This window comes from Bemisia tabaci, chromosome 6, assembly GCF_918797505.1.
Source record: "Bemisia tabaci chromosome 6, PGI_BMITA_v3".
NCBI lineage: Eukaryota > Metazoa > Arthropoda > Insecta > Hemiptera > Aleyrodidae > Bemisia > Bemisia tabaci.
The window spans coordinates 21,199,531-21,226,161 of record NC_092798.1 but is presented as its reverse complement, the minus strand read 5'-3'; the positions used below and the strand labels follow the sequence as shown (position 1 = coordinate 21,226,161).

Sequence of the window (26,631 nt, the reverse complement as noted above, 5' to 3'; positions counted from 1 at the left end):
GAGATGAACGGAATTGAGTTATCTCCATGTGAGTTCCTGTTCTTACACCCTATATGACATATTCGTTTTTTTGATGGGTAAGTTAATCAAGTTTGTCGGCACATTTTTGCAATAAGCGGACATTCCATTCATAAAATATATACTTGCTGAAAGTGTCCTCTCTACTAGCAATATCTCTGGGCGCTCATTACCTGACTGTTAACCTTTCGATCGTTTGAAAAAAGTGTATTCAAAATACATTTTAATAGACGCTAAGTGCTTCTTACTCACGGGTAGGGATAATTAGTTATATGTTTGTGATAAATCCAGATAAATAGATTAATATTTTATGCAAGCATGCTGGGTTCCTTAAAGCGTGAGTTTCATCGTCGCCTTAAAAGTAGGAGAAGAGTGCTTAAACGTTCGTTACATTTGCATGTAGTCTCTAGACATACTACCTTCCATAGGCAAGTTAAGCAAAAACGGGTGTTTGAAAGTTGAAACAATAGCATTCACATACTTGCGTGTATTCTTAGGACGCGTAAATCGTATCTGGAGAATATACAGTATTTAACTTCAATTGACAAGGTAAGCAAACGCGGGTCCATAGGAAGTGCAGCAATTGCACCCGCACAATCATATATACAGGGTGTTCCAGACTTCCGAACAAAAATGTACCACTTTGACTATCTCGAAAACGCTTTAAAAAAACACGCTAAGTGTATGAATATCACAAATTAAGAGACAAAACTATTTGCGATTTTCATTTGGTACTTACTTTCGGAATTATTTCAAAGTGTTTCTCGGTGAAATCCTGAGCAAGAATACCTATAGCTTTTGCAGTATGGTTTGACTTTTTTGGGGGACTTAAGACAAAAAATTCCCCAAAATCCGGGAATTTTATTGTTCGTTCAACCATCCAATCGTCCTAAATAAAGCTATGGAACCACCTTGTCCATAAAGGGAACAGGGTAAAGAAAAGAGGGAAAAAATCGGGTTTCCTTTTTCCTTAAGTATTCAATTTCAACTTGAAGAGGAAGAGGTGTACCTTCATTGCCAAGCTAAGGAAAAACGCCGCATGAACATTCGAGAGTTGCCAAATTTTCCCGGATAAAACATGTATTTTTGAGGTAATTTATGCATATTGTTCCTTGAAATTGTCAGATATACTTTAGATTAAATTGTGTAACAAATTTTCCGAAAATTTTAAAGAAAAATATCCAACAGATTCCTCGAAAATTCATATTTTGTCAGAGGAAATTCGGCAACGCCTGAAGGTTCATACGGCGTTCTTCCTTAGCACGGCAGTATAGTGACTGCCACCCTTCGATATCTGAAAACCAGAGCGCGTGCCGTGCATGCTGCCTAACGGCGCGGCGCCGGACATGGGGTCCCAGGTCCCGTTGCAGGGGTGATCGAATTGAGATAAGACTCTTCTGCGTTACTCCTTTTTTATGGGCCAGCGTGTTGGATTGCAGACGCAGATACGCCAGAGGGTGTCAAACGCAGAATCACCCTGGGTACAGGAGCAGCCTCACTTTCCCCCGCATCCTGAACCGTCATGTTCTATAATTATGGCCTTGTCAAATTTTATCAAAATATTTTGATCATCATTATTTTAGTCCTCGACGCTGTCATGATTTTTTGTATCGAGTTTCCTACCGCAGGGTGAAAGAATGTCTAGGGGGAATTTTCCCTCCAGCGCTGCCCTGTGAGCCCTGTTTGAGGACCCGGTATTCACAGAAAAAACAAGAGGAACAAAGAAAAAAATGCTCTGGAAAAAAAAATTACGGGCTATATATACATACCGTCCGTTCCGGGCTCAGAGACAGAAACTTCCGGGTGCTGTAACTGTAGCTTCGACTACTCCGGATGCTACACCCAGAACTTTCGGACTCTGAGCCCGGAACGCGGACGGTATGTCTATACAGCCCGTAAGTATGGCTTTCGCAGCCGGAGTTTTTTTTTTTCAGTGTGAGGGAGAGAAATACGTAGGCGAATACTATGGATGATGGAGTTGATACAAGACGTTTTTTGTAGTTTCAAGAAAAACACGAATGGAAAATTACTCGGCTCAAGGCAAACTTGAGCCTGAAACTCGAATACAAGGCAGCAAAAAAAAAACTCTGCAATTTAAGTCAATTTCGTCATGAATAACTACCGAATTTAAGCCTTTTTCTCTCCTTTTTCCTCCGTCCCTTCACCTCGTAAAAATAAACTCATTTCACTATTACTACCTCCTTTCTTCTTCCTTTATTCGGGCAAACGGGGGGAGGAGGCTTAACCCCCTATGGCATAGGGCATAGGGGCCCTATGCCCTTCATTGAATCCACCTAGGGTTGTTATAATATTGCTGCAATATTACTTTTAGCAGCGCGCTAGTTCATGGGAGAGCCAGCTCTTTATGGACAAGGGCACTATATGCTCTCGTGGTCATGGCTATTCAAACCATCGGACAATTTGCCCTACATTGGGTTGGACTCATCCATAAACTTTAAAAGGAGACTTCCATTATAGCCCAACTTTGAGAACCTTTTTAGAGTTTCAGAACTGATTTTGCACAAAACCAGTGGTACCATCGTGGGCTCCGGTAATATTTTACAAAAGAGTTAAAGGTTCTATCACAGATCACCTACTCACGCAGGGTGTTTTTTTCAACAAAATTTGAAAAATATTTATGAAATATAGCGGAGAGATGCCAGCTTCCGGAGGTTCTCTACCATGACAGATCCCTGTGGCGGGTAAGAATCGCAGAACGCCCTAGCGCGCCATAAAAGCGGCTTATACATACATTTATGAAATATTTTCAGAAAAATATTTCTGTGACAATATTTTCGAAACATTTATCAAAAAGACTTACTCAACAACATTTCCTCAAAAAATGTTCGCTAATATTTCAGAGACATTTTGGCAATATTGCGGAAATATTTGCCGGCAACATCACCTCCACCCCCTCCCCCTTGCTGGGCGAGGACGCATGGCGAATTCAGAGTGAAAGTTAAAGATTTAGGGAGAAATGTCGTCGCCCAACAAGGATGCACAGGTTGAGCTAGGGCGCGTGAAAAGCAGACTAAGGGCTCGGGGTATAGACGGCGCGGCGGCGGGGGTCGGGGGGTAAATTACATTTAATTTCGGTTGACGGAAAGAATGGTTTTAATCGCATCTTGTATAGGAAGTCGAGATTCGGTCCCCAGGTCCCCGAACTCATTGCAGGAGACCCATTGTCCGTGCATGCGGATGAGCAGATAACTTGGCCAGGGATCCGCCGAGCCGCGTCATTGATGAAGGGATTTATCAATCCCTTATAATATCCCCCGGGATTCGCGGGGGTCTCAGCTGGTCCACCCCCGCCGCCGCCCTCCCCCTCCCCTCCCCTCCCCTCCGGCATGATATTGTAAACATCCCGCGGGCGCGGGTCGCAGGGATCCGGGGAGCGGGTCTGTTGCTTCTCCGCAATCCGCGATGTGTCGCCCGCCGCGCCCCCACGATTGTCTCCGTCCCTTCGTCAACTCTCCAGACACCCCCCCCTCCCCCGCTGGACTACCGGCTCTGGCCCTTCACCTCCAAATTAACGCCCCCCCCTCCCTTCGCCACTAATTCCTCTCGACGATTTACGACGAGAAAATAACCTCGTCACCATCACCGAGGAAAAACGCCGTATGAGCCTTCAGGCGGTGCCAAATTTCCTCTGACAAATCAATAATTCTTAGGATAATTTTTGAATATTTTCCCGCCAATTTCTCAGATAATTTTGTTTGTAATTGGATCTAAAGTGTCTGAAAATTTCAAGGAAAAATATTTATAATTTTCCTCGAAAATGGACATTTTATCCGAGGAAATTTGACAACTTTCGAATGTTCATACGGCGTTCTTCCTCAGCACGGCAGTGGTGTACGTGTAAGGAGTGGAGGTGCTGCTGAGGCTAGGATAATGTAATTTGTAATACGTACATCCCACCACGCTGCAATCAGATCCTCGTTAGAGTGGATTTCCGGCGCTAAGGAAGAACGCCGTATGAACATTCGAGAGTTGCCAAATTTCCTCCGATAAAACATGTATTTTTGACGAAATTTATGCACATTTTTCTTTGAAATTCTCAGATATTTTAGAGTGAATTGCGTACAAAATTGTATCAACATGTTGGAAAAAAATACTCAAAATTTTCCCAGTAAATTCGGTTTTTATCGAATGAAACTTGGCAACGCCTGAAGGCTCATACGGTGTTCTTCCTTAGCACGGCAGTAATATGCACCACTCCTCTCTGCGATTAGCACCTTTCATCGGTAATCCCTAACGATGAGCGATGATGATGGCTGGGAAACACATATCTCGTTTCGCTGCGTTTACTATCACTTTCCGTTGGTGAAATTGAGGATTACGACTGTCCCACATATGAGGCTACTACTTCCAAAGTGTAGGTATACTATGTCCATGAAAGTGGTGTGTCACCAAAACGCAAAAAACTGTTTTGAGTTTACTGCGTTTCGCTGCGAAGTACCTTTTTAATACTGCTAATTAAAAAGGATTTTGACTATATGTTTTGGCACACAATTAAACTATTTTCCGATTCTCCTCTATTGGGTGTTCAAGAATGCACTCCTACCTCAGTTTCGACCAAAATGGTCATTGTACAATTCGGAACTAGTAGCCTCATATGTGGTTGCGTATAGACATCTACTATATTATTATTAGACTTAAGGAAACGTTTTTCTATCGGAGAAATATCGCCAAAATTGTACCCAGGACTTTGGGAAATTATGATTTGCATTTAGAGAATGTAGAACTGTTCAATGTTTCATTTCCGCCGATTATTCTTCTTTTTTAAATGAACTTTCATTTTCATTTCTTAAAAAATTATTCAGTCCCGTGTTACCTCGTGCAAGTCTAAAATGAGCCAGTTGCTTCATTTTCATCTGTGTTCTAAGGTATTCCAATTATCGAGGTAACTTGGGACTGACAAGAATAATTGAAAAAAAATCGGGGAGATGGGGGATGACATCATATTTTTGACCAGAAAATCCAATTTGCGTTACAGCAAACTACCTGGTGTCAAAAAAAGATCGTCAAAAATGTTTAGTCTAATTGGGAGAGGTTTATTTGTGCTAAACTCGTCTCCAATAATCCCGTTTAACGACAGCTGGAAAAGCCCAAGATGTTTCCCTTAAATTTTTATAAATTTTCTCAACGAGGCTCCTTGAAATGTTCTCTCAAGAAAATGCGTTGTATCATACACCAACACCAACAGTAACACGTTAAAAAAATTGTCGTTGGCTAATAGCTGCCAAAAAATTGGAAATCCAACCCTGGCTTTGACCGAATTACTCACAGCTAAACCCAGGAACCGCATTCTCAAGAATGTTTATATTAGAGGAGCAAAAATATAATTTTCCTCTTCTTTTAAATTACATATAGTCGATCTAGGCGACAGGAATGACCAAAAAATGTCAAAAGGCTCATGATCGTAAGAATGGACTTTCACCTCCTGAAACATTTTGAAAGCTGCATTATAAAAATATCGCTTACTGAGGAAATGACCATGCTCGGATTTTTGGCTTTTTCGAATCATTGCAGCACCACCGCCAGATAATTGATTACATTTGATGTAAACGAGCGCTAACGCTAATAATTCCATAGCGCAGAGACATTATGCAACTATTCGGACTCTAAAATCATGGAAGCATCTTTTCTCGTTGAAGTCGTTTTCCATGCGCCGAAACTCTTCATCTAGCAGATGAAGCAATAGTATTTTTCAGTATTACTCAGAACGGTATCTGCAACTCTGTTGATTGGGTTTTTGAAATATGCAACTATTCGACCTCTAAGGCCACGCTGGAAAGTATCTTTCCTGTTGAAGGCGTTTTTTATGCTTCGACACTTCGCATCTTGCAAATGAAGCAACTACACCACTCGCTGATCCACGCTGCTGCACTGTTGATCGGGTTTTTAAAGGATGCAACTATTCGGCCTCCAAAGCCACGCTAGGAAGTATCTTTCCTCGTTGAAGGCGTTTTTAGAGCGTCGACGCTTCGAATCTAGCAGATGAAGCAACTGCATTGTTTTCTCGCTAATTTACGCTGCTACTGTTGATTGGGTTTTTATAGGATGCAACAATTCGGTCTATGAGATCATATTAAGAAGTATCGTTTCTCGTTGAAGCCCTCACGTAAATCGTGTTCTTTGTGAAATTTTAAAGGAGAGACATACAATGGGAATGCATATAAATTCGTATCTTGTCTTCCAAGAGCATTCCAATGTCGCTAACCTTGCAAACATAAACGATCATCTAAACTAGTTTCACCTCTATTCCCAATAAACTATGAATTCAAGATGAAAATTACCGTCTCAAAGTTTACTTTTTGCAAAGAATGTACCTAAGTTGCACAATCCTAGCAACATTGAAATGCTCTTAGTTCCTTTTTGCAAAATGCGATCCAATTGGTTGTTGCTGCAAAAAAATAGTTTCCCACAACCTGCTATACAATGCTCCAGTGACCATGTAAGTTGGCCCGAGCACTAACTTTTCGGGAAGCCTTTCCCCTACCTGGTTTCTCACTTAATATCCGCCCGAGTTTCGCATATCTTCCGTTTCTCCTCATCGCAGCTTCCATCAAACCGCAATTGCCCGGAAACTAGGACCGCACATCTTATCTGATAAAATCGTTCGCCCTTTAGACCGATGAGGGGGGGGGGGGTTAGGCTAGACCAGTCGATGAGTCAACTGCTGATCTAATTTCATTACGTGAACGTAGAAAAAAAACGCGGTAAATAATCACTAATGTGTGATCAATTTTCAAGGACAATTCTGTAATTTCTCCTACGATTTTAAATAGATAAAACGCGTAATATCCAAAATCTAAGCTCAGATTCGGATTCCTCGTGAAAAACTGATGCGATTTCATGCATCAAATTTTAGAATAGCGTGAAGGAAAGAGGTTTAATGACGTAAAAAAACACTAATGTGTAATCAATTTTCAAGGACAATTCTGTAAATTCTCTTACGATTTTAAATAGATTAAAACGCGTAATATCGAAAATTTAAGCTCAGATTCGGATTCCTCGTGAAAAATTGATGAGATTTCATGTATCATATGTTAAAATAGCGTGAAGGAAAAAGATTTAACGACGCGTATAGATTCTGTCATACTAGCCGTTTGAACTACGCCGCCGCGCCGCGCCGCGCCGGTCGCCCGAGATGCAACCGAACGGTGGCGCTTGGGTGGCGCTAAGCAATCGGTTTCGTCGCGAGGAATTCCTCACGATAAATTCTTATTCTTCCTCCTCCGCTGACCCACTGAGCACTACCCATGTTGCCACGTTGGATTCATATGCTCGAATCAGTATGTCTACGTTAATGTTACGTCTCTTTCCTTCACACTATGCTCGGGTATGATACATGAAATCGCATCGATTTTTTACGAGGAATCCGAATCTGAGCTTCGATTTTGGGTATCACGCGTTTTAAGTCAAATTTTTTAAATTCAAAAATTAGAAATGACGGACGTGGCATAAAATGCTATCTCAGCTCCTGTTCGATGGATTTTTGTGAAACTCGGTGTCATGGTATGATACATGAAATCGCATCGATTTTTTACGAGGAATCCGAATCTGAGCTTCGATTTTGGGTATCACGCGTTTTAAGTTAGATTTTCCAAATTAAAAAATCCGAAATGACGGACGTGGCTTAAAATGCTATCTCGGCTCCTGTTCGATGGATTTTTCTGAAATTCGGTGTCAGGGTATGATACATGAAATCGCATCGATTTTTTACGAGGAATCCGAATCTGAGCTTCGATTTTGGGGATCACGCGTTTTAAATCAAAATCTGTCAAAATTCAAAAAATTCAAAATTCGAAAATCTGAAATGGCTTAAAAGCTATCTCGGCCCCTGTTCGATGGATTTATGGCGCCCCCTTACTACATGCCTACTCTTGTATTTCTGTACAGCCGCAAATTTAGGGTCAAGGGGCGCCTGACCGTCTATGAACCAGGTGGAGTTTTTGTTCTGAAAATTTACCTTTAGACGGCAATTCTCTGTATATTTTATCTATGGTTTTTATGCCCCCCCCCCCTTTCTCGCGGACTCTCTTTTTACTTTTCTTGCCTCCTTTTTCCTTCCATTTCCCCCCTTCTTCCGTACTTTCACTGTCCAACCTTGTTTCCTTTTCCTTTTTTCCCCTTGTCCTTTCTTCCCTTTTTTTCCTTTTCCTTTTCCTCCCTTTTTTTTCCCTCTCTTCTTCTTTCGTGGCACCCCCCAAAGGCTGGCGCCCGTGTGCGCCGCACGCCCTGCACACGCCCTAAGTCCGGGCCTGCTTATCCATTCAAAATGTGGGGAAGTAAAATGAAAATCTCGTAAAAATTGCCTCAAATTGCTGCCAAAGAGAAGCAATTTCAAAATATTCTCGAGGAGGCCCCCGACCCCTTCTCATCGGAGGGATGTTCCATACTTCCCAGACCCCGCGGTGATGGGGAATGAGTAAATTAAGAGCAAGAGGAAAGCTCCAATAATTTCAATAAGCTCTTGGGAGAGATAGGAACCACTTCCATGGCATATGTACTCGTTTTAACTGCTTGCATTGACAACGGCCACTCTATTTATGCGCGATAGAAGGAAACTTAATTGAATCGGGGTCTGCTGCTTGTTTTTGCGGACCATGCAATAAAAATAGTTTGGATATGAAGAGATCATGAATTTTTCGACTGGTTAACTCATAGGCGGATCCATTCATCTCGGACCGTGGGGAGGGGGGGGGGGGGGGTAAGGAGGGCCTCCCCCAAAAAAATTTTGAATTTTTGAAGCATCTAATATGCAGTTTGAGACGATTTCGTCATTAATGTAAAAATTTAAAAATTTAAAATTGTCAAAATGTCAAATGTCATTAATGTAAAATGTCATTAAATGTGTGCGTCTTTCATTCTTCTCTCCTCCGCTTCTTCTTTCTTCCCTCTCGTTTTCTTCCTCCTTTATTTCGAGCAAACAGGGGGGGGGGGGGGGGGGGGCTACGCCCCTCCCCTGCATCTTACGTCGCGTCGATGGTGGTTTCGAATGAAGTTAAATTTCCCGCCAGATTGTTTTTCGTAATCGGCAAGGAATCGACAAGGATCACACGTAAAATGGAAACCGGAGGAATTGCGGGATGGACCGGAATGGTAAACAAAAGATTCTAACGGCACACCTTCATCAACACAATACAATCAATGCTCTCTGTTCTTTTCTTTCTCATCGATTGAATTAAAATTTGTTTTTCTCCAATGATCGGAAAGTTATTTAAATTCTCCATGTTCACGTGGTTAAAGTTCTCATAAGTGTCCATCCAGTTGTTCGATAAAATGCTGAAGTTCATAACTAAGGGGAAAGCTCCTCAGCCCACTGCTGAGCAGCAGAGACTCCAAAAGGATTTATTTGCCTATAGAAAAGTACGTAGCCTCTGGCGTTTTCTTTTGTTCCGAACTATTCTTCATTATATTAGTATCTTCCAAATGCATCTCTATAATAAGATTATTTGCCTTAATCCTCAAAATTCCAACCTCAGGGTACGGTGAGCTACCGTTGCCTTTCACGTTTCAAGACTCGTAAGCTTTGTTTTGTTTACTCAGCGAGCATGTATTTCAGTTGTTCCTGTATCTCAAACCAGCTTGCAGAATTCATGTTTTTAAAATCGGAAGGTCTGCAATCTCCAAAATTGTTAACGGCACTGAAGTGTTCTCTATGGCTCTCATGTAAACAAATCAGGCGAATAGTGAAAGGAAGCTAATGTTTATGCCGTTCACCATCATTTAGATAAAGGCGGAGAATCTATCCCTTTCAATTTAGTTGTAAAACTCGCTGAGGATTGAGATGGTGGATCCCAACTTGCTCTTACCAAGTTGGCCGGTAAAATTCACAGGCATTCAGCTCTATAAGAAAGAAGCCATTCAGTTTCGTTTAACTGTTTGAGACAAGTACTTAGGTGGCACTTGCTTTTCTAGAATTATTGTAGCATGTAAACTTTCAATTAATGTGTTGAATCTTCTTTTGACTTTGCTGCAACACAGGAGAATTTAGTTTTTCGAGCTTCAATTGAATGTGGAATGTTCCTCCAGAAGGGGTCTCTCTTCTGGTCATCTCAATAATATCGAAATATGTTTCTAGCGTGTCAAGACTTTCACAGTTTTCAACCGAATATTCTTTTCCGCAAAGGAAATAGTTGAGGTTTAAGTGATGGTCCCAAGTGGAATGGAAACTTTTCATCGTTATGATCCAAACAAGTTTGCTAGCCTGCTTTGTTCGGTGGTGAACAACTAGCGCATAATTTGAGGGGCCCAATACCTGACGGAGAATTCTAGAGTTCTCTTCCGCCAAAATAGGGTGCAAGCATACAATTCACATTCAGATTCCTAATCAAAATTGCCTCACTGTAAATGTATAGTGAGCTCCACCTCGGGACACTGAATAGAGTAGAAATAAGTAGTAAGAAGGAAAACTAAATTAAAAATGAAGTTATTGACTGTGTAACCATATAGTCAATTCCCTTGCTTACAAGATTTTCTCCTCTCACAATCAAATTATCCAAAACAATAGCTTTTTTAAAATTTTACATTCTTTCAATAACTATAGCAGAAGCACAATAAACCATTGAACCTACGTAGCTAACATATTAAATTTATCTATCTGCTCCCTCTCCTGCTCTAAGGGTTATCAGGACTAATTTTAAACTATACTATGTTTGAAAGCTCCGGTTTTTTTTTTTTTTTTTTTTTTTTTTTTTTTTTTTTTGCACTTGAAGAGTTTTTGCAAGTGTAGTTCAATTTCTCAAGTTAGTGACAAGTTGGAACCCAAATTTTAAAAATTTTGTCAGCTCCAGCTTTACGAAATCCACAGTTTTATTCTTAGCTACTTTTTGTCAAAAATAGTCACATTTGTTATTTATCACTACTACTTAAAGTTCATTTACGTACAAAGCACAGAGAGAGCAAAGGTTTTATTCATCACATGCCAACGACATAATTGTCTTACTATCAAAAATCTCCTATCAAAGTTGATTATCAAACGTTTCAAATGAAAGTAATTTTCCACAGTGATTGCGCCAACAGATGATTCAAAGTTTAAAGAATGGGAAGTTATTGTGTTCTTACCTCTTAAATTGTGGAAGTAGCTAGTCTCTCTGCATTTAACAAGGTAACAGAGAATTTGCATACAAATTTTTAATTGCTTCATCTGAAAGTGCTTAAAGAGCTGATTTCACAGTATTTTTTACAATTCTTTTCTAATATGGGAACTAGTATAAAAATAGATTTAAAAGTGAGAAAATGCACGCCTAGTGACGTCATCTGGCGGTATTTCCCATTTAAACCAACGTATTTTAGCAGATTAGATCATTATGTTATATCTTCTCCAATAATTGTTCAATTTATGAATCAAGGGTATCCTCGTGTTTAATTCACTCAGTAGTTTCCACTTAACACGAAATTTATCAAACTTCAGACACCTGCAAATTCTCTATTATTTGAAAAATTTTGGGAATTTTTTCCAAGTTCAACAATGGACAGCTGTTTATAATCTACATAGATCTGTTATTTTTTACATTGCGTGTTCATTTTATTGTTCCAGACCATTCAGCATGGATTTCCAAATAAACCCACTGGACTAGCTTGGGATCCTGGCCTTAGTTTAGTAGCTATTGGAACAACAACTGGAGCGATCAAAGTGTATCCTTTTTCAATTTTAAGCCCCGGGATCAATTGATTCTTCATTCTGTCTGAATCTCCCTGAAAATTATTTTTCACTGAGAGTTGTATTTCTCAGACAGACGCCTTTGACGGAAAAACATTCGGAAATCAAATGCAGCATCTATTTTTGTTGTCCTTTTCCTAGTTTATATTAAGAATCGATCAATGAGAAGTCTCAGGAGCAGGAAAAGTTTCCAAACACTGAACGTCGCTTGTGAACTAGCAATTTTACATATCGACCAAATTTTTAATTTGCCTCTCAAATAATTTTTCACTTGCAAAGCGAAGTGTCCGATTTTGCAACAAAATTTGCAAACAATCTCAATTTTTCAAGTTGAAGAGTACAGAAGTAAGAAGAAAATAGCAGCATCACTTGGAAAGTTCCCTCACAGCACAAGATTTACCCCTGTTTCCTGTGACCTGACGGTTGCAAAACCAGGCATAATTTTCACCCCTAAGAAGTCACTTTTGAGCATGAGCAGGAATTGACTGGGTTCTTCCTCTGCAAGAATTCACTTGCGAAAGACCAATGTTTGTTAAACAAATTTTGTCTTTCCCACTAACATTTCACAATCGGTATTGATACTCACACGCTGGGAATAGCATCAAGTTAACCATCTTCTCTCTGACAATGCTTTAACTTCATAATAAATTCTCCAAGGCTTCTTTAGGCTCAGTGGAGGAAATGTATTAAACCTATGATACAATGAAACAAAGAGATATTCATTCTTATTTACCTTAACCTTTGAATTCAGTCTAGGAAAACCAGGAGTTGAATTTTATGGTCATCATCCCAGCTCTGACCATGCTGTCACAAAATTAGTGTTTATACCTAATGAGGTAATCAGATGAGTAAACTCTTTTAAATTATTCTCGAAAAAGTTTTAATTGTAGTTTTATTATTTCCCCCTCCTGAACAGGAAACCGTTTGGTTTTCTTCTGGTTTACCAATCAGTTCTAGATAATTTCGTAAGATTGTAAGCTCTTCCCTGGTCCGCAGTACATTTTTCTACTAAGAAATTCGAGCCACTATCAATCCATACCAGCACTTGGTGCTGAGCCATGTTTATTTTTGTGTTTCTCTTGATTCGGAACAAAAATTCAAAGAAAGTGAGGGAGACGGAAAATCCAAGAGCGAGTAAAAATCAAAAAAGCTGGGGAGGAAGAAGAGAAAATTTTACAAGACATCTTGTTTCTATACTCATTACTTTTCATGTCAGTTAGACCAGCATCGTTATGCTTCGATTTGCTCTGCCGTTTGCTTTACTAACTAGGTGTATTCAAATCTTGTTGTATAATGAAGAGAATTCTAATTTATTTTTTTTACAATCTCTGCCTTTCAGGGTCGCTTGGTTTCTTTGTGTGATGACAATTCTCTGCATTTGTGGGAAATAAATAAAACACTTTTGGTGGAAGTTAAAGCACAAGTGTTGGAAGGAAAGTAAGTAATTTTTACCCATGGATAAGCTTTTTTGTCCTTCACATTTTCATTTGTATTACCTTTGCAACTCTTTTCAAGTTCCTTCACATATTTTATGGAAAGAATATGAGAAAAAAGAGAAAACTTACGAAATCTAATCATTGATTAAGTATTAACTGCTCATTAAAAGTTAATTTTCCAGTTCATTCTATTTCTTTTCCTATTGATAGTGGCTGCATAATCAGTCAAAACGTTTCAGGGTTTTTTTTACCTTTTTTTTAGACTTAATTTCTGCTTCTTAGCACTGTTTTTCATCCCTCATTTTTTTTAAGTATAATTATATGAAATACATTACGAGTAGAAAAATTCCTAATCCGGAGTAAGTACAATAATAATATATTGTTACTTTATTACTTTTTTTCCAGATTAAAGAAAGTTTCAGCCATAATTGTCCAGTCCACGAAAGAACATGTCTTACTGGGGACAGAAGGAGGAAATATTTATCTTCTCAAACTTCCTTCGTTTGAAGTATCAGACACAGTCATTTTTCAGGATGTTGTTGTCCAGAAGTAAGTTTTTTTTTTTGTAAGGCTAAGTACGATCTTTGTTTTTTTCTCACTGAATGATTTAAATATAATCTTGCCAAAATTGACTCTATTAGATTAGTATCTTTTCAAGAAATGACACCCTACTTTTTATGATTACATCAGATAGTTTTTCAAGGCGCTAAGTACAAGAAAGCTACTTCTTGGTTGCAGTGCTTCAGAATCTCGATTGCTAATTTATGTCTTCGCTAGGGATCTAATGGGCTATGTGTCTGAAATTTTTCCTATGGAAAATTTTAAAATCATAAAGAGTATTTAGTAAAAGTATCAATGGAATGCATGTATTCATTTTTCTCACATTGAATAAAATATCTTCGAATATTGTGGAAAGTGCCCTTTTTGCACCCAATCCCAGGGGAAAAATATTTTCCTGAATAGTTTAATTCCCTATTGGAAAAAAACCCACAGCCAAGAAAATTTCAGATGATAGGCTCTTGGTCATCATATTATTTTATATCAGCCAATTCTGCTGTTAATTTTCAAGAACATTTCAAATTGGTTTGGGAAGTGCTTTCACTTACCCTGATATCCATGGATTCTCGTTTACAGTGTTGCAGAGACTTACAAAATCAACCCAGGGGCTGTTGAGGCGATTGCGGAACAGCCTGGCGACCCAGATACCATATTGATTGGTTACAACCGAGGTCTAATGGTATTATGGAACCTGAAAGAGGCAGCTCCTGTCAAGGTCAGCTACTTTCAATGCATCCTGATTTTTCAAGATAAAATTTTGTAGGAAAGAATGCATTCCATATGCAGCAAATATGAAAGCGAAATTGGGTTGTGTTTGATGTTTTCTTCAAATGAAAAGCGTGTTAAGCATAATAGATCCTTTTCTTTGAAAACTGTAATGCCGAATGATTGTTTGTGTAATTAAAATAGTAAATTACATGATTTGAATGCGACCTGTGTATATTTTTTTAAAGTATACAGATGGTTTTAGAAAACATGATGACCAAAAACTGAAGGCTTTCACGGATCTCTGCAAGTCATATTCATGTGTCAACTTCATGTTATCTTGCATCTACAGTAAGACCTTGAATTATCGGATTGCGATTTAACAGATTCCACGATTTAATGGATTCCAGGATTTAACGGATTCCACGATTTAACGGATTCCCCGATTTAACGGATTCCACGATATAACGGGTCGATTCTCCGGTCCCTTCAGCGGGACCCACTAGCGCAATTCAACGGATTCAGCCTCCGGTCCGGTGAAATCTGATAAATCGAGGTCTTACTGCAGGTGTGAAAAAATAATTATTCTTGGGTCAATGGCTATATTGTATCAAAAAAATGCATCAGAATTGATTAGCTCTCAATTTAAATCATTGTAAATTTCCACTCTGCTTTAAATTTAATTTAATGAAATCTGAATCTATAAATTTCAGTCATTCATCTGTAATCAAGACTTGGAGAGTATTTGTTGGCATGAATCTGGAAAACAATTTATATCCTCTCACAATGATGGCAGCTACGCCCAATGGGATGTGGACTCCACGGAAGGACCAATTGAGCAACCAACAACAGTGTATGGACCGTTCCCATGCAAAGCTATTCCTAAGATTTTGTGGAAGTCAGCATATCAAGAGCCGCAGTAAGTCTGAATGATTACCCTCAGTACTATGTATTTTTATCATGTTATATGAACGTGTGGTGGATTGGTTTCTCTCATTAATGTCATTTCTCTTTTACAAGTCAATATATGTAATATCTGCTAGGAGTGCAGAAAATTCTCGGTGTGTACTTTTGTGAAGGAACCCTAAAATGTGTGGTTTTTTGAGAAAAAAACTACCAAGCACAATACCTTTGATAAAACTGTGTGATGCGTTCGTTATACATTTTGTTTTTATGACGTGATGTATATAATAAAGCTCTAATGATGACTACCAAGTCTAAAAGCCTATAGCAATAAAATATGTTTTAAATTTTCATCGTTTTGGTTTATTTAATCGCTAATTATTCCTATGTAGATAGCAATGTGAAGGCTGCCTTAAAAATGGTGAAGTGAAAGTACTTTTGTGTGGGCAACATTGTGAAGGCAAAGAACTTTCAGCAATCCTGATACCATTCCTGAAATTTTACTCAGCAGTCAGCACCCATGTGACGCAGTTTTCTCTGCTAATTGTTTTGCCAAAAAAAGTGTCAATAAAATTCAATTTTTCATACTTGTGAGATACTTTCTTAGCTGTGTTGTGATTTTTTTTTCAGTGATGACATGTTAATATTTAGTGGTGGAATGCCTAGAGCCAGCTATAGTGATCGGTACACCATCACTGTTCAAAGGGGAACAAAGAAACATGTCACTTTTGACTTTACCTCGAAAATTGTAGATTTTTTTACAATTGATGCAACAGATGATGAAAAAGGTATTCAAATCAATTTTAAAATTTTCGTTTAAACTATCTAAAGCTTGTGGAATTATAGGTATTTTCTACAGGCTTCATTTTTTAGCCAGTAAACATTTGGATCGATCGGTGAAACAGATTTACCAGGGGACTACAGGTCTAGAAGACCTTGAAGACCAGGAATCGTCAGGGAATTTCCGTAAGCCAATGAAAACAGGGAATACGAAGGTAAAGACTGGAAATTTGAAAAAGCCTGAGACTTTACCACAAAAATATGAGTCATTACTCTAGGAACCATAATTTTTAGGCGCCATTTATAATTACTCAGGACCCATCAAGATTTTTTAGGATGAAAAAGGAAATTTTGCAAGTAGCATGGTTACAAGTGACATCCAGGCTGCACAAATTTTCTAAGTACCACTTTTGGTGACAAGCCTCTCAGTTTTAGACGCGAGTAGCGCTAGGAAAACTTGATGCTGTGTTCCCAGATACTTTAAACAGCCAAATAGTTCTTATTCCGGGGACAAAGGCATGGTCAGGGACACCCAAAAATGGTTGAATTTTTTCCAAATTCCCCCTGGGGAGGGGGGGCGGGGGGTTATATGAAAAACGGTTTTTTGGCTATAACTTTTGAACGGTTTGAGATATCGATTTGAACTTTTTTTTAAATGAAAGGTCGTTTAAAGAGCTTTCTTTTGGTATATTATGTTTAATAGTTAGGTCAATTTTTGACCAATTTATGGCCTGTCAAAAATTTTCCATGAGTCCAAAAATCAGATTTCTGTAGTTTAGAGCAGCGACGATCGCATGCAGATGAACAAAAAACTGTTCAACTTATAGCCCTCTCTCTGACGGTTAAAATGAGCCCAAGATCATCTTGGGGAAACGATTTGTCTCCGAGTTATGCTTCTTCAAAGTTGGCGCGGCGGGGTCCGCTTCCGCGGGGCAGCGCTCCGGAGTACGATAGTTCACTCCCACCCCCCTCCCGTCATGCCACGCGACGCAAACCGAGGAAGACTACCTTTAATGATCTTTGTTTAAGATTTGATAAATCAGTTCACAATGTATATTCCTGAGATCTAGTAAGCAATCTGGGCCTTGGGAATGTGAAAGGTTCGTCAGATGGTAGTCTTTTTTGGAAATATTTCCAAAACTATCATAGCCTTGCAGGTTGATCATTGATTTTAATCCAAGAGGTATTTGACTATCTAAAGTTTCTGAACCCAAGTAGGTATAATAGAACAACCCTAGTCCTCCTAAGAAAAATACATCTGTATTTTTTTTTATTTTTTAAAGGTGTCACAACATTGATAGCTCTGGCGGAAGAAGAGATTGTTGGTATCGACTTAACCAAGGAAGATTGGCCCATGTTAAATCTCCCATACCTTGTTTCTCTCCATGCTAGTGCTGTTATATTCTCTACTTACCTATCTGATGTTCCTCAGTCATTGTGGAATGACATCATTAGTGTCGGGAAAGTGCAAACAGAAGGACTCTACTCAGATTCTGTAAGTTTATTTATTGTGTATTCTTCATCCCACACCTTTCCTGAGAAAAGTCTCGCAGTTGGAACTTTTATTCAAAGTCTCATCCGCCTATCACTCGGAATTTACCTTTGAATGTTGTAAAAATTGATTTCTCTAATAACCAAACAACCAATAAAAAATGAGAACCATTCCTAGAGTACATGGAGTCGTAATGTAAGTGGGAGAGCTGGCGCAACTTTTAAGCATTTTCCAGGTCCCAAATTCTGAGACTCCTGTGTGATGCCAGGTCACTTTTTTGATACATGATCAACAGTTTTTGGTACACGGGTACTGGCCATCCGATGTAAACGAAGGAGATAGGAATTACCACTTATTCCATACTGCCATTTTGGATCGAACATGTATCGAAAAAGTGACCGAAGCTCGGCGTACGCCAGGCTCGGAACTTGTCGACTAGAACATGACGCCAGCTCTTCCATTTACATTACAACTCTTTGTCCTCAATGGAACCATTTCAGAAGTCATTCCTTCTTCCTTAGGTAGTTTTTTTTCAACTTCAAACTTTCATTCAGCAAGAAACTCATACGGCCATAAGAAGTGTTGATTTTAGATCATTCAGCTTTGAAAACTTTTTTTACATAATTTTTTCTTCTTTTTTTACCAATATACAAGTAGCTTTTAGGGTTAATCCTTTGCTTGATGCCCAAGTTCCCTTACACCCAGCTCTAGGTGACCTTTGCCTGAGACCATCAAATGCTAGACTCAAACCATCTGGTGAAGAATGGAACCTGAGACCTAGTAGTCCTATGGCCAGCGCAACAACTCCTACACCTCAGGAGGCTTTCATTATCGGTTGATTTTTTTCAGGAGTGGCCCATCAAAGGTGGTGTATTAGAAGAAGAAAAAGGTGGCGTCTCTCATCGAGATCTCCTTCTAACCGGACATGAAGATGGCTCTGTCAGATTCTGGGATGCTGGTGGAGTTGCTCTTGTGCCCTTGTACACGTATAAATCATCCCAGTTATTACGTAGTGAGGAAGATGTTGTTTCCATGAATGGTGATGCCGCTGAGGAAGAAGAAGAAGAGTGGCCGCCATTTAGAAAAGTAAGTTACAAACTAGCCTGTATCTCTGATAATGTTCAAATATCATAGCTTGAAAATGCGAAGACAATAGAATAAAATATTAAGAAAGAGGGGCAAAAGCTAAAATATTAAGACACTTAAATGACAGGACGTTTCAAACTGTCTTAGGTGCATTTTCAGGCGCAAAAACAATGATAATTAAACACACACGTGACTTAACCATTCCTTTTTCTTTACAATGAGGACTTCAGTAGTTTTCTCATAACGTTCAAAATTCAAATACAATGAAAGAAATCAGCAAATTATTCAACGGAGACTTTATTATGATTCTTTTTCAAAATTATTTTTTGTCCCTTTTCCAGGTTGGGTGTTTTGATCCATATTCTGATGATCCTCGACTGGCAGTCAAGAAGGTTTCCCTCTGTGCTGTATCTGGAACACTGGCAGTTGCTGGAACATCTGGTCACATCATCATAGCTAAACTCTCGCTCACAGCAGCTGAAAATTCTAAAATCAAGGTGACCATTCATTTTGCAATTCATTTTCCCATAGCAATGTGTATTGAGAAGCTAGGAGTAAGTAACTTTATAGAGGCAGCTGTTTCCAACAAAAGCAGAATTATTGGAGTTCATCTGTATTATGGAAACAAGATGAACTGATAACATAGCAACAAGAGTTTGTGTGAACAGCTCTAGTTTGAGACTCAAGGACTTGGCACTATTCCATTATCTTGTTGTATATGAGATTACAACTAGAGGTTTATATTTTCAGATGATTTGAAAGAAATATTCCTTGGTTTATTCTTACAGGTACGGACTGTAAATTTGGTCAGTGATCGAGATTCATTTGTATGGAAAGGCCATGAAAAATTACCATTAAAAGGCAAATTGGAAGATGGAGCAACTACAATTTCGGTGGCACCTGGATTCCAACCGTGTTCAGTCTTACAGTTACACCCACCGGCAGCAATCACTGCACTAGCTCTTCACGCAGACTGGAATTTGGTCGCTGCAGGCACAGCTCATGGCCTAGCGATGTACAATTTTGCAACTCACTCCCCAGTATTAAGTAAATGTACTCTAAATCCAAATAGTAAGTATCACTCTACTTTAATGATATCAGCTGGTTTCTTTCAGAATCGCTGGACAAGCTGAGCTCATACCCCAGATGAAGGAAGAAAAAGACAAACAAGTAGAGAAAATCAGTCCTTATTTAGTCTCTTGCCAATGTATTTTTGTACTTTTGTATATGTGTCCATGCCAGGCCCAAGAAATGTGCAAATAGATGGCAGAATGTGATTGTAGTTAACTCCCATTACAAAAGATGGCAACTTTGCCAATCCTATCTTTTGGTTGCATTTATAATATGCACTTCATGATTAGTTTTATGGCAGACTGGTTGGTAGTGTACATATCTCTTGGTAAAATTGTGAAAATATGTCACGGAGTGAACCGTTCCTTATGACTGCCCTGGCTCTAAACACTTATCCAAAAAATACACACGCGGGGAAAATGCACCATGCATAGTTGTACTGCAATGTGACAGCAACTCATTCTGACAAATTAAAGGTTGCATCAGGAAATCACCTTGATGATTACAGTCAGAGATGAAAAGTTTGACAACAAGGTGTATCAGATGACTTGCTACTTCCAAGTATGTAAAATGTCGCTCACCAAAGATCTGACAGAATTTTAGTCCTTAATCCATCTTCGTCAGTATCGAAAAACTCATCAGCCCAAAATGCTCGTGTTTTCATTGTGCTTTTGTTTGGTAGGTATAGCTTTGGCTGGTGATGCACCTATTTCTAGAAGAAAATCCTTCAAAAAATCTTTAAGGGAATCTTTTCGAAGGCTGCGAAAAGGCCGACATTCCATGAGGCAATCGCCCGAGAAACGGAAAATTCCTCCTCCTGTTAATCAAGTTCCTGTTGATAGAAGAAGGTAATAATATTTCCATATTTTAATTTTCATTTTCGTGTTTGTTCACTTTCTCATTCTGACTCTAGAAAAAATGGCTTAACCCAAGAATCAAGGGAATCCAACCAGGGAATGAAAAATAACTGGAAAAATTGGGGAAATTGTCAGGGAATTGATGTTATAAACTGGGAATTTCTTCTCGCTGCACTCTAAAATCAATTAGTTTTAAAGTTAGTGGTCTGTTATGACTTAATTTTGAAAAATCAGATAAAAAATGTATGGAAAGATTGATTTGTTTCTCCTGAACCTAGGAGAAACATCTTGTTTTTCCATGAGAATCCAAAGAAAAACGAGAGAAAATCTGAAGTTCTCATCATGGATTTTTTTGTAAAAGTCAGAAAAATTAGGGAATGAAAACAAAAAATAGTCTTAGACATCTTTTCGTATGTTTCTAACTGAGGCACAAAGTTTTCTAATTCACTAATCATATATGCCTGCAATATTAGCCCTAGTGTAGTGGAGTTTTTACACTGTAATTTTGTTTTGTTTTGTTAGTGCTGAATCTGGTGGTATACAAGTAGTTCAAGTTGATTCAAAACCTGTTGAAAGAGCCATTGAAGCAAGGCCAGCCGATGATGGTTTTGGAAGTATGGTTCGGTGTCTTTATTTCGCAAATAGTTTTATAATAAGTAGTAAGTATTTGTGCTTGAATTATTTTCATTGAATTATTTCATTTTCAACGAACCTCTAGCGGAGGTAAAATCTGCTCTATTTAATTTCAAACGTCTAGGAACTATGAAAAATATTCCACATTATGTATAGCTGTAAAGTTAGTAAAATTGGCAGCCGAAAAAACCCCCAGTTTTACCTGAAGAAAAATTTTTAAGCCTGCTTTAGATTAAATTTTTATTTTGAAATTAAAACCTCAAAATACCTGATGAAACCTTATAAAATTTAAGAGCTCATGTGTAAAAGTTACAAAAATTGCTCTGGATTTTGATCCCATAAAGTAACAAAAGCAATAAAGGAGGTCTGAGAAAAGTTCATTAATTTACATAGATTGAGTTTCATATTCATTGTTTGAAACTTAGATTAAAGCATACGAAAGATCAAACTTGATTGGCATAGTTCATTCTTAGGAGCCATCCTATCTCTCTGAGAACCGCAAGTTAACTTTCTTAGGCGCCAAGGACTATTTTTTAGTTGTTATCCCTAAATTTGTGCAGTTAGTTTCAAACATTGTCATATCTCTACTTTCATTTATTTTTTTTTTTTCCAGTGCAACACTCAACCCCCATGCTGTGGGCTGGTACCAATAATGGCACTGTATATATTTTTACCATCACTTTACCTCCACGGGCAAGACGGAATGAAGACAAAGTATTGTGTCAACTTGGTAAGAACTTTATCAGTCTAAATGGACCCATGGTCGAACTTTTAATCTGTTTACGATACATAACAGCCTTAACCCTTCGACATCTGTAGATAAAAAGCTTTTACCTGCATAAAATTGCTGCCTGCACAAACTATAAACAAGAATTTTTCATCTGGAGCTTTCAAACCGGACCTTTTAATAATAGGACAAAAATCTTTTACCTGCATAAAATTGCTGCCTGCACAAACTATAAACAAGAATTTTTCAGCTGGAGCTTTCAAACCGGACCTTTTAATAATAGGGCAAAAAGGTCATGAAGGTCTTACGACACAAATGTCAGGGGAGGAACCTCTGTTCACCTCTCGCAGAAGTTCAAAACTTCAGTAAAGTTGAGGTCATTTGCCCTACAATTGTTTTTCATGTGGAGTACCTATTATTCATGTATGTGTATCTTATCTTTTCAGGTAAAGAAATTCAGCTGAGGCATCGTGCTCCCGTAGTGGGTATTTCTATAGTGGATGGAGCTAATAAGCCTTTGCCTGAACCATTTGAAGTCGAAAAGGGCTTGTGCAAGCCTGTAGATGTATCTGCTCCTCATAGAGTTATTATAGGGTCTGAAGAACAATTTAAGGTAAAGTTTAGTCAATTTTTAATATTTTTATTTTTTCATAGGATAATACCATTGCTTACAAAATCAGATCAAAGTTAATAGACACTCAACAAGACTAAATACATCGACAAAGAATCAATCCAGCGGTGTAGAAACTTCCTAATCCCGCAACCGTGATCGTTTGGCCACTTGCCTGAAAAAATAGGAAGACAAGCTTGCCATGGCATGAAAATTTCACATTTCCTCAAAAATTGTGGTGAAATTTGCATGTTTTTGTGAGATCACGGTAAAATCCAAGTTTTTGTCGCATATAGAGGCAATCTGTGGATTGTCAACCAGAAGAAGGTCGTAGCTTTGAAAATTTTGGGAAAATTTTAATAACGGGAGGGTATTGGGTTCAGAACATTTGTATTTGAAAATTAAATAAATATTAGAGCTCTAACTGTACAGCAAGCTTGCAGCAAACATCTCCGCCCAAAAAAAAAGATCTCAATACTTTCTATTTTTCAAACTCTTCACGTGCTTTGCAATTTCAGAGAATGAGTAAATGCCGCAAAATTTTTAACATTTTATGTGTCTTGCAGATATTTGCTCTCCCGAGTTTGAAGCCATTGTGCAAACTAAAACTAACAGCTGTTGAAGGTGCTAGAGTTAGGAAGATGTCTTTAGCGTCATTTTCTACGCCACATCATGCTGAAACTTGTCTGTTGTGTCTGACTAACCTTGGAGAGTGCATAGTATTCAGTGTACCAGAGCTGCGGCGGCAAATCAATGCAGCAGTAATTAGGAGAGAAGACATAAAGTAAGTACATCATGTTTCTTTCAAACTCACCAGTTAATCTTTGAAATTTTTGTCAGTGAAAATGTTTCGTAACAACTATCAATATAATGAATTTTTTCATTTGCAACCATTTTTACTGGTCCTGTTAAAATCCTTTTACTATCAAATTTTTCCCCCAAAATAAATTTTGTCATAGGGAGCCTGGATTCAACTGAACGGTGGTTTTATCAGCCAGCGACAGAAAAAAAAGTTACTTTTCACCAAAAACGTAGGAGATATTCCCTAACCAATCTCATCGTAATAATGTCAGGAAACACTGTCCTGTCACATATGTTAAACATAATTCTCAGCCATTTGTGTACATATAACAGTTCGGGAAATACACACGTACCTAAGACTATGGAACTCTTGAACTGTAGTTCAAATTTAATTTCTTATTTCTCGCTGTTCTTAGTGGAATATCCAGTCTAGCATTTACAAGGCACGGTGAAGGACTATACTTACACTCAAGCAGCGAATTGCAGCGAGTTACACTCTCTGCTTCACGGATTACCGTTCCCCACTGCAGTTTAAAACTAGGCCTATCCAGTGGAGAAAATTCTCCTGTGAAAAACACTTCTCTTTCACCAGCACTCCCACCAGCCACTCCACCGCCAGTCATAACCAACGGAATTTCGGAAGATGATGGTGACGCCGATGAGGAGGACGAAGGTTAATTTTTACTTTAAATTCAATACATGCTGTTAAAATTCTCTTTTTACTACCAACATCATCAAAAATGTTCAAAAGATTTTTTTATGGTTTATCTTTAAATTAAGTTTACAGTTTCATTGTATGATCCTTTTTTCAACATTCTTGTATTGGGCCTTCCTAATATTGCTTAGTGGCATATTATGCAGTGCATCTCTACTATGAGGCAAAGCTACAATCTGAAAACTTTTGAGCTTATGCGTTTCTATTACGTATCAGTTTTTCTTTACTTAATTTGTTAACACTCATTTTTCAATGCGCAAAATAGGAACTCTAAGTCAATAAGTTTGGTCATAACTGTATCTCTAAAGGCAGGTACAGAAGTTTCAAAAATGTACAAACTTAAATATATGTATAGAAAAGATTAAATCAATAGTTTGTTTAGCCGCTGACCATCAATGAATGTTGCTTTTTTGTAAAGCTTCACTATTTTTTCATGTACAGACACTCACAAAGTGTGAGGGAATTAAGTCATTGTAGCAAGAAGAAAATCCCCTAACCTGCTTGGATACATTCATTGCTAATGAGAACAATCTGGCACTCCTACTTTCCTCCTCCATCTGTTGGTCATTCATAGTCTCATTTATTTTGTTCCAGATAAAAAAGAAATAAAAGAAAATGGCATAACGGACACTACTAGCAGCAGTCATGACCTGAGCTCTGTGGGTGATATCACAATCGATTCAGTTCGAGATCACCTGACAAAGTAAGTTCTAGCGTTTTAATCTATATTTTGCTCTCTACACATCAGTTTTTTATATTTATTTTCCTCTCTCTTTAGTTAAATTGCATTTTCGTCTGATTCACCTGGGTTAGTTTACTCTGTACAAGAAAGAGATTCTCTTGTTCCTAACATAATCATTATTACTGCTAAACCTGCGGGCCGATTTTTGAAATTTTGTGTTTGTCAGGCCGACATAGATGACATAGGTTAAATGGCGGAGCATGATTGGTCGGCTATGTCTTATCGCTGCTTTGTCGTGCGCCTTTGTCAGGTGGAATGGACGACATACTGTTGGAAACTCAAGAGGTGCCTTGCAGGCCTCTTGCAGAAATTCGCCTAATGCAATCTACTCTATCCATCGTTGAAGTTAACAAATTGGTACATTAGACCGATACTTGATATTAGTTGAATTAAACTTTAAAATTTCTGAGTTGTAGGTTAAAATTTAATGCATCATATTTTTTTCCACTATTTCCCCAGCAAGAAAATGACCAGTTGATCTATGATCGGTGCCTTGAAAATTTCAATGAGAAACTTACAGTATTATTTTAATGAGTAACAACTTTAGTTCCTTCACTGGCCTCAAGCTACCATATCTAACTATGAATGCCATTGGTCCTAATCAACAATGATTTCTGTTTCAGCACCAGCCTATGAAATTGAACATTTTTGAAAATTGGAAAATTCTTTGATTCATAATCTTTTCTCCTTGATGGGTCGCTAAAATAGGAAACTGTCAAATTCCATGAGAGTGCATACGCCATAAAAACTGTTACTTAATTAATTTAAGCTGAAAGTGTAAAAACGTGTAAATATGTAAGAATCTCCTCAACTTAACGATAGGAAGTTCAATTTTCATAATTTCATCAAATCGACTGCCGCACTGTTTTCCAACTCATTTTTATCTCCGTCTTGCATTTAAATTGCAGTTATTAGTCATTTGAATTTCCCAATCATACGAAACATACCGTTTAGTTTTTATGCACATAATTGCTCGCTCATCACTATTTTTATCAGCCTTGGAAATGGTATTACCGAAAGTCATACTGATCTATTGGTCAGCTTGGCAGTCAGTGTGTCCATCATATGTTGGATGAATGAGTTCCAGAACCGATAATTTTTAACTTCTCAGTTCTACATTCTCAAAATGTCTCTCACTAGATCTCTTTGCCTGTATTATTTTTAGTATTCAGCTGTAAAAACTTGTCTTATCGATTATGAAACTCAATGTGCAATGTTCATCACTTGACGAGACTTCAACTCAAGGAATACTTAAATAAATTTTTGTACTTAAATATTTTTTATTTTTCTCTTTGCTCTTTATCTTTTGCTCGAGTCCTTAAGGTTTGAAAGTGTTTTATTTGTTTTAAGTAAGTAATCAAAATGGCTCCCTCAAAAAGTAGTAATGATAAGAAGACTCTCGCCTTCAGCTGGGAAGTAAGGAAAAATGAGCTGTACCCAGGTAGATCAGTATCACAAGCCAAGTTAAAAATTAAGTATTTTGATAAGTAGACCAAAAATGTTTTGACTAAGAACTCAAACACTTCATTTCTATAATCCCTTTCCATAATTGGATCGCATTTTGCAAAAAGGAAGCGGAAGCATTGCAATGATGCCAAGATTGTGCAGATTTTTATCCTCTGTAACACAATAATGGTAATTTTTGTCTTAAATTTACAGTTTTTAGCAAGCAATTCAGAAACTGTTAATGGATAATCAGGTTTTTCTTCGAAGGCAAAATAAGTTGCACAATCTTAGCAGTATTGCAATGCTCCTGGTTCCCTTTCGCAAAATGCAATCCAATTATAATTGCGATAAGGTGAGGAAACACCCGACTTGGAAGTAAC

The 26,631-nt window shown here is 38.2% G+C and overlaps 1 protein-coding gene across 1 annotated transcript; it reads left to right on the top strand.

Annotated features, from left to right (window-relative positions):
* The first annotated feature begins 9,127 nt into the window (after nt 1–9,127).
* On the top strand, nt 9,128–26,079 carry LOC109040727 (lethal(2) giant larvae protein). The gene is made up of 20 exons (XM_019056745.2): nt 9,128–9,393; nt 11,567–11,664; nt 12,441–12,525; nt 13,029–13,126; nt 13,531–13,674; nt 14,260–14,398; nt 15,102–15,307; nt 15,922–16,079; nt 17,355–17,566; nt 18,413–18,649; nt 18,991–19,146; nt 19,438–19,720; nt 20,403–20,568; nt 21,100–21,236; nt 21,824–21,940; nt 22,384–22,550; nt 23,114–23,331; nt 23,765–24,021; nt 24,658–24,766; nt 25,429–26,079. The coding sequence occupies exons 1-20, from the start codon at nt 9,307–9,309 to the stop codon at nt 25,439–25,441; spliced, it is 3,087 nt and encodes a 1,028-aa protein (XP_018912290.2). The 5' UTR covers nt 9,128–9,306; the 3' UTR covers nt 25,442–26,079.
* The last annotated feature ends 552 nt before the right edge of the window (nt 26,080–26,631 follow it).

Excerpts from the sequence above, each read along its gene's own strand:
- LOC109040727 (XM_019056745.2), top strand. The coding sequence starts at position 9,307 with ATGCTGAAGTTCATAACTAAGGGGAAAGCTCCTCAGCCCACTGCTGAG. Across the intron at positions 15,308-15,921 it reads TCAGCATATCAAGAGCCGCA|TGATGACATGTTAATATTTA; the intron begins GTAAGTCTGAAT and ends TTTTTTTTTCAG. Across the intron at positions 23,332-23,764 it reads ATTAGGAGAGAAGACATAAA|TGGAATATCCAGTCTAGCAT; the intron begins GTAAGTACATCA and ends CGCTGTTCTTAG.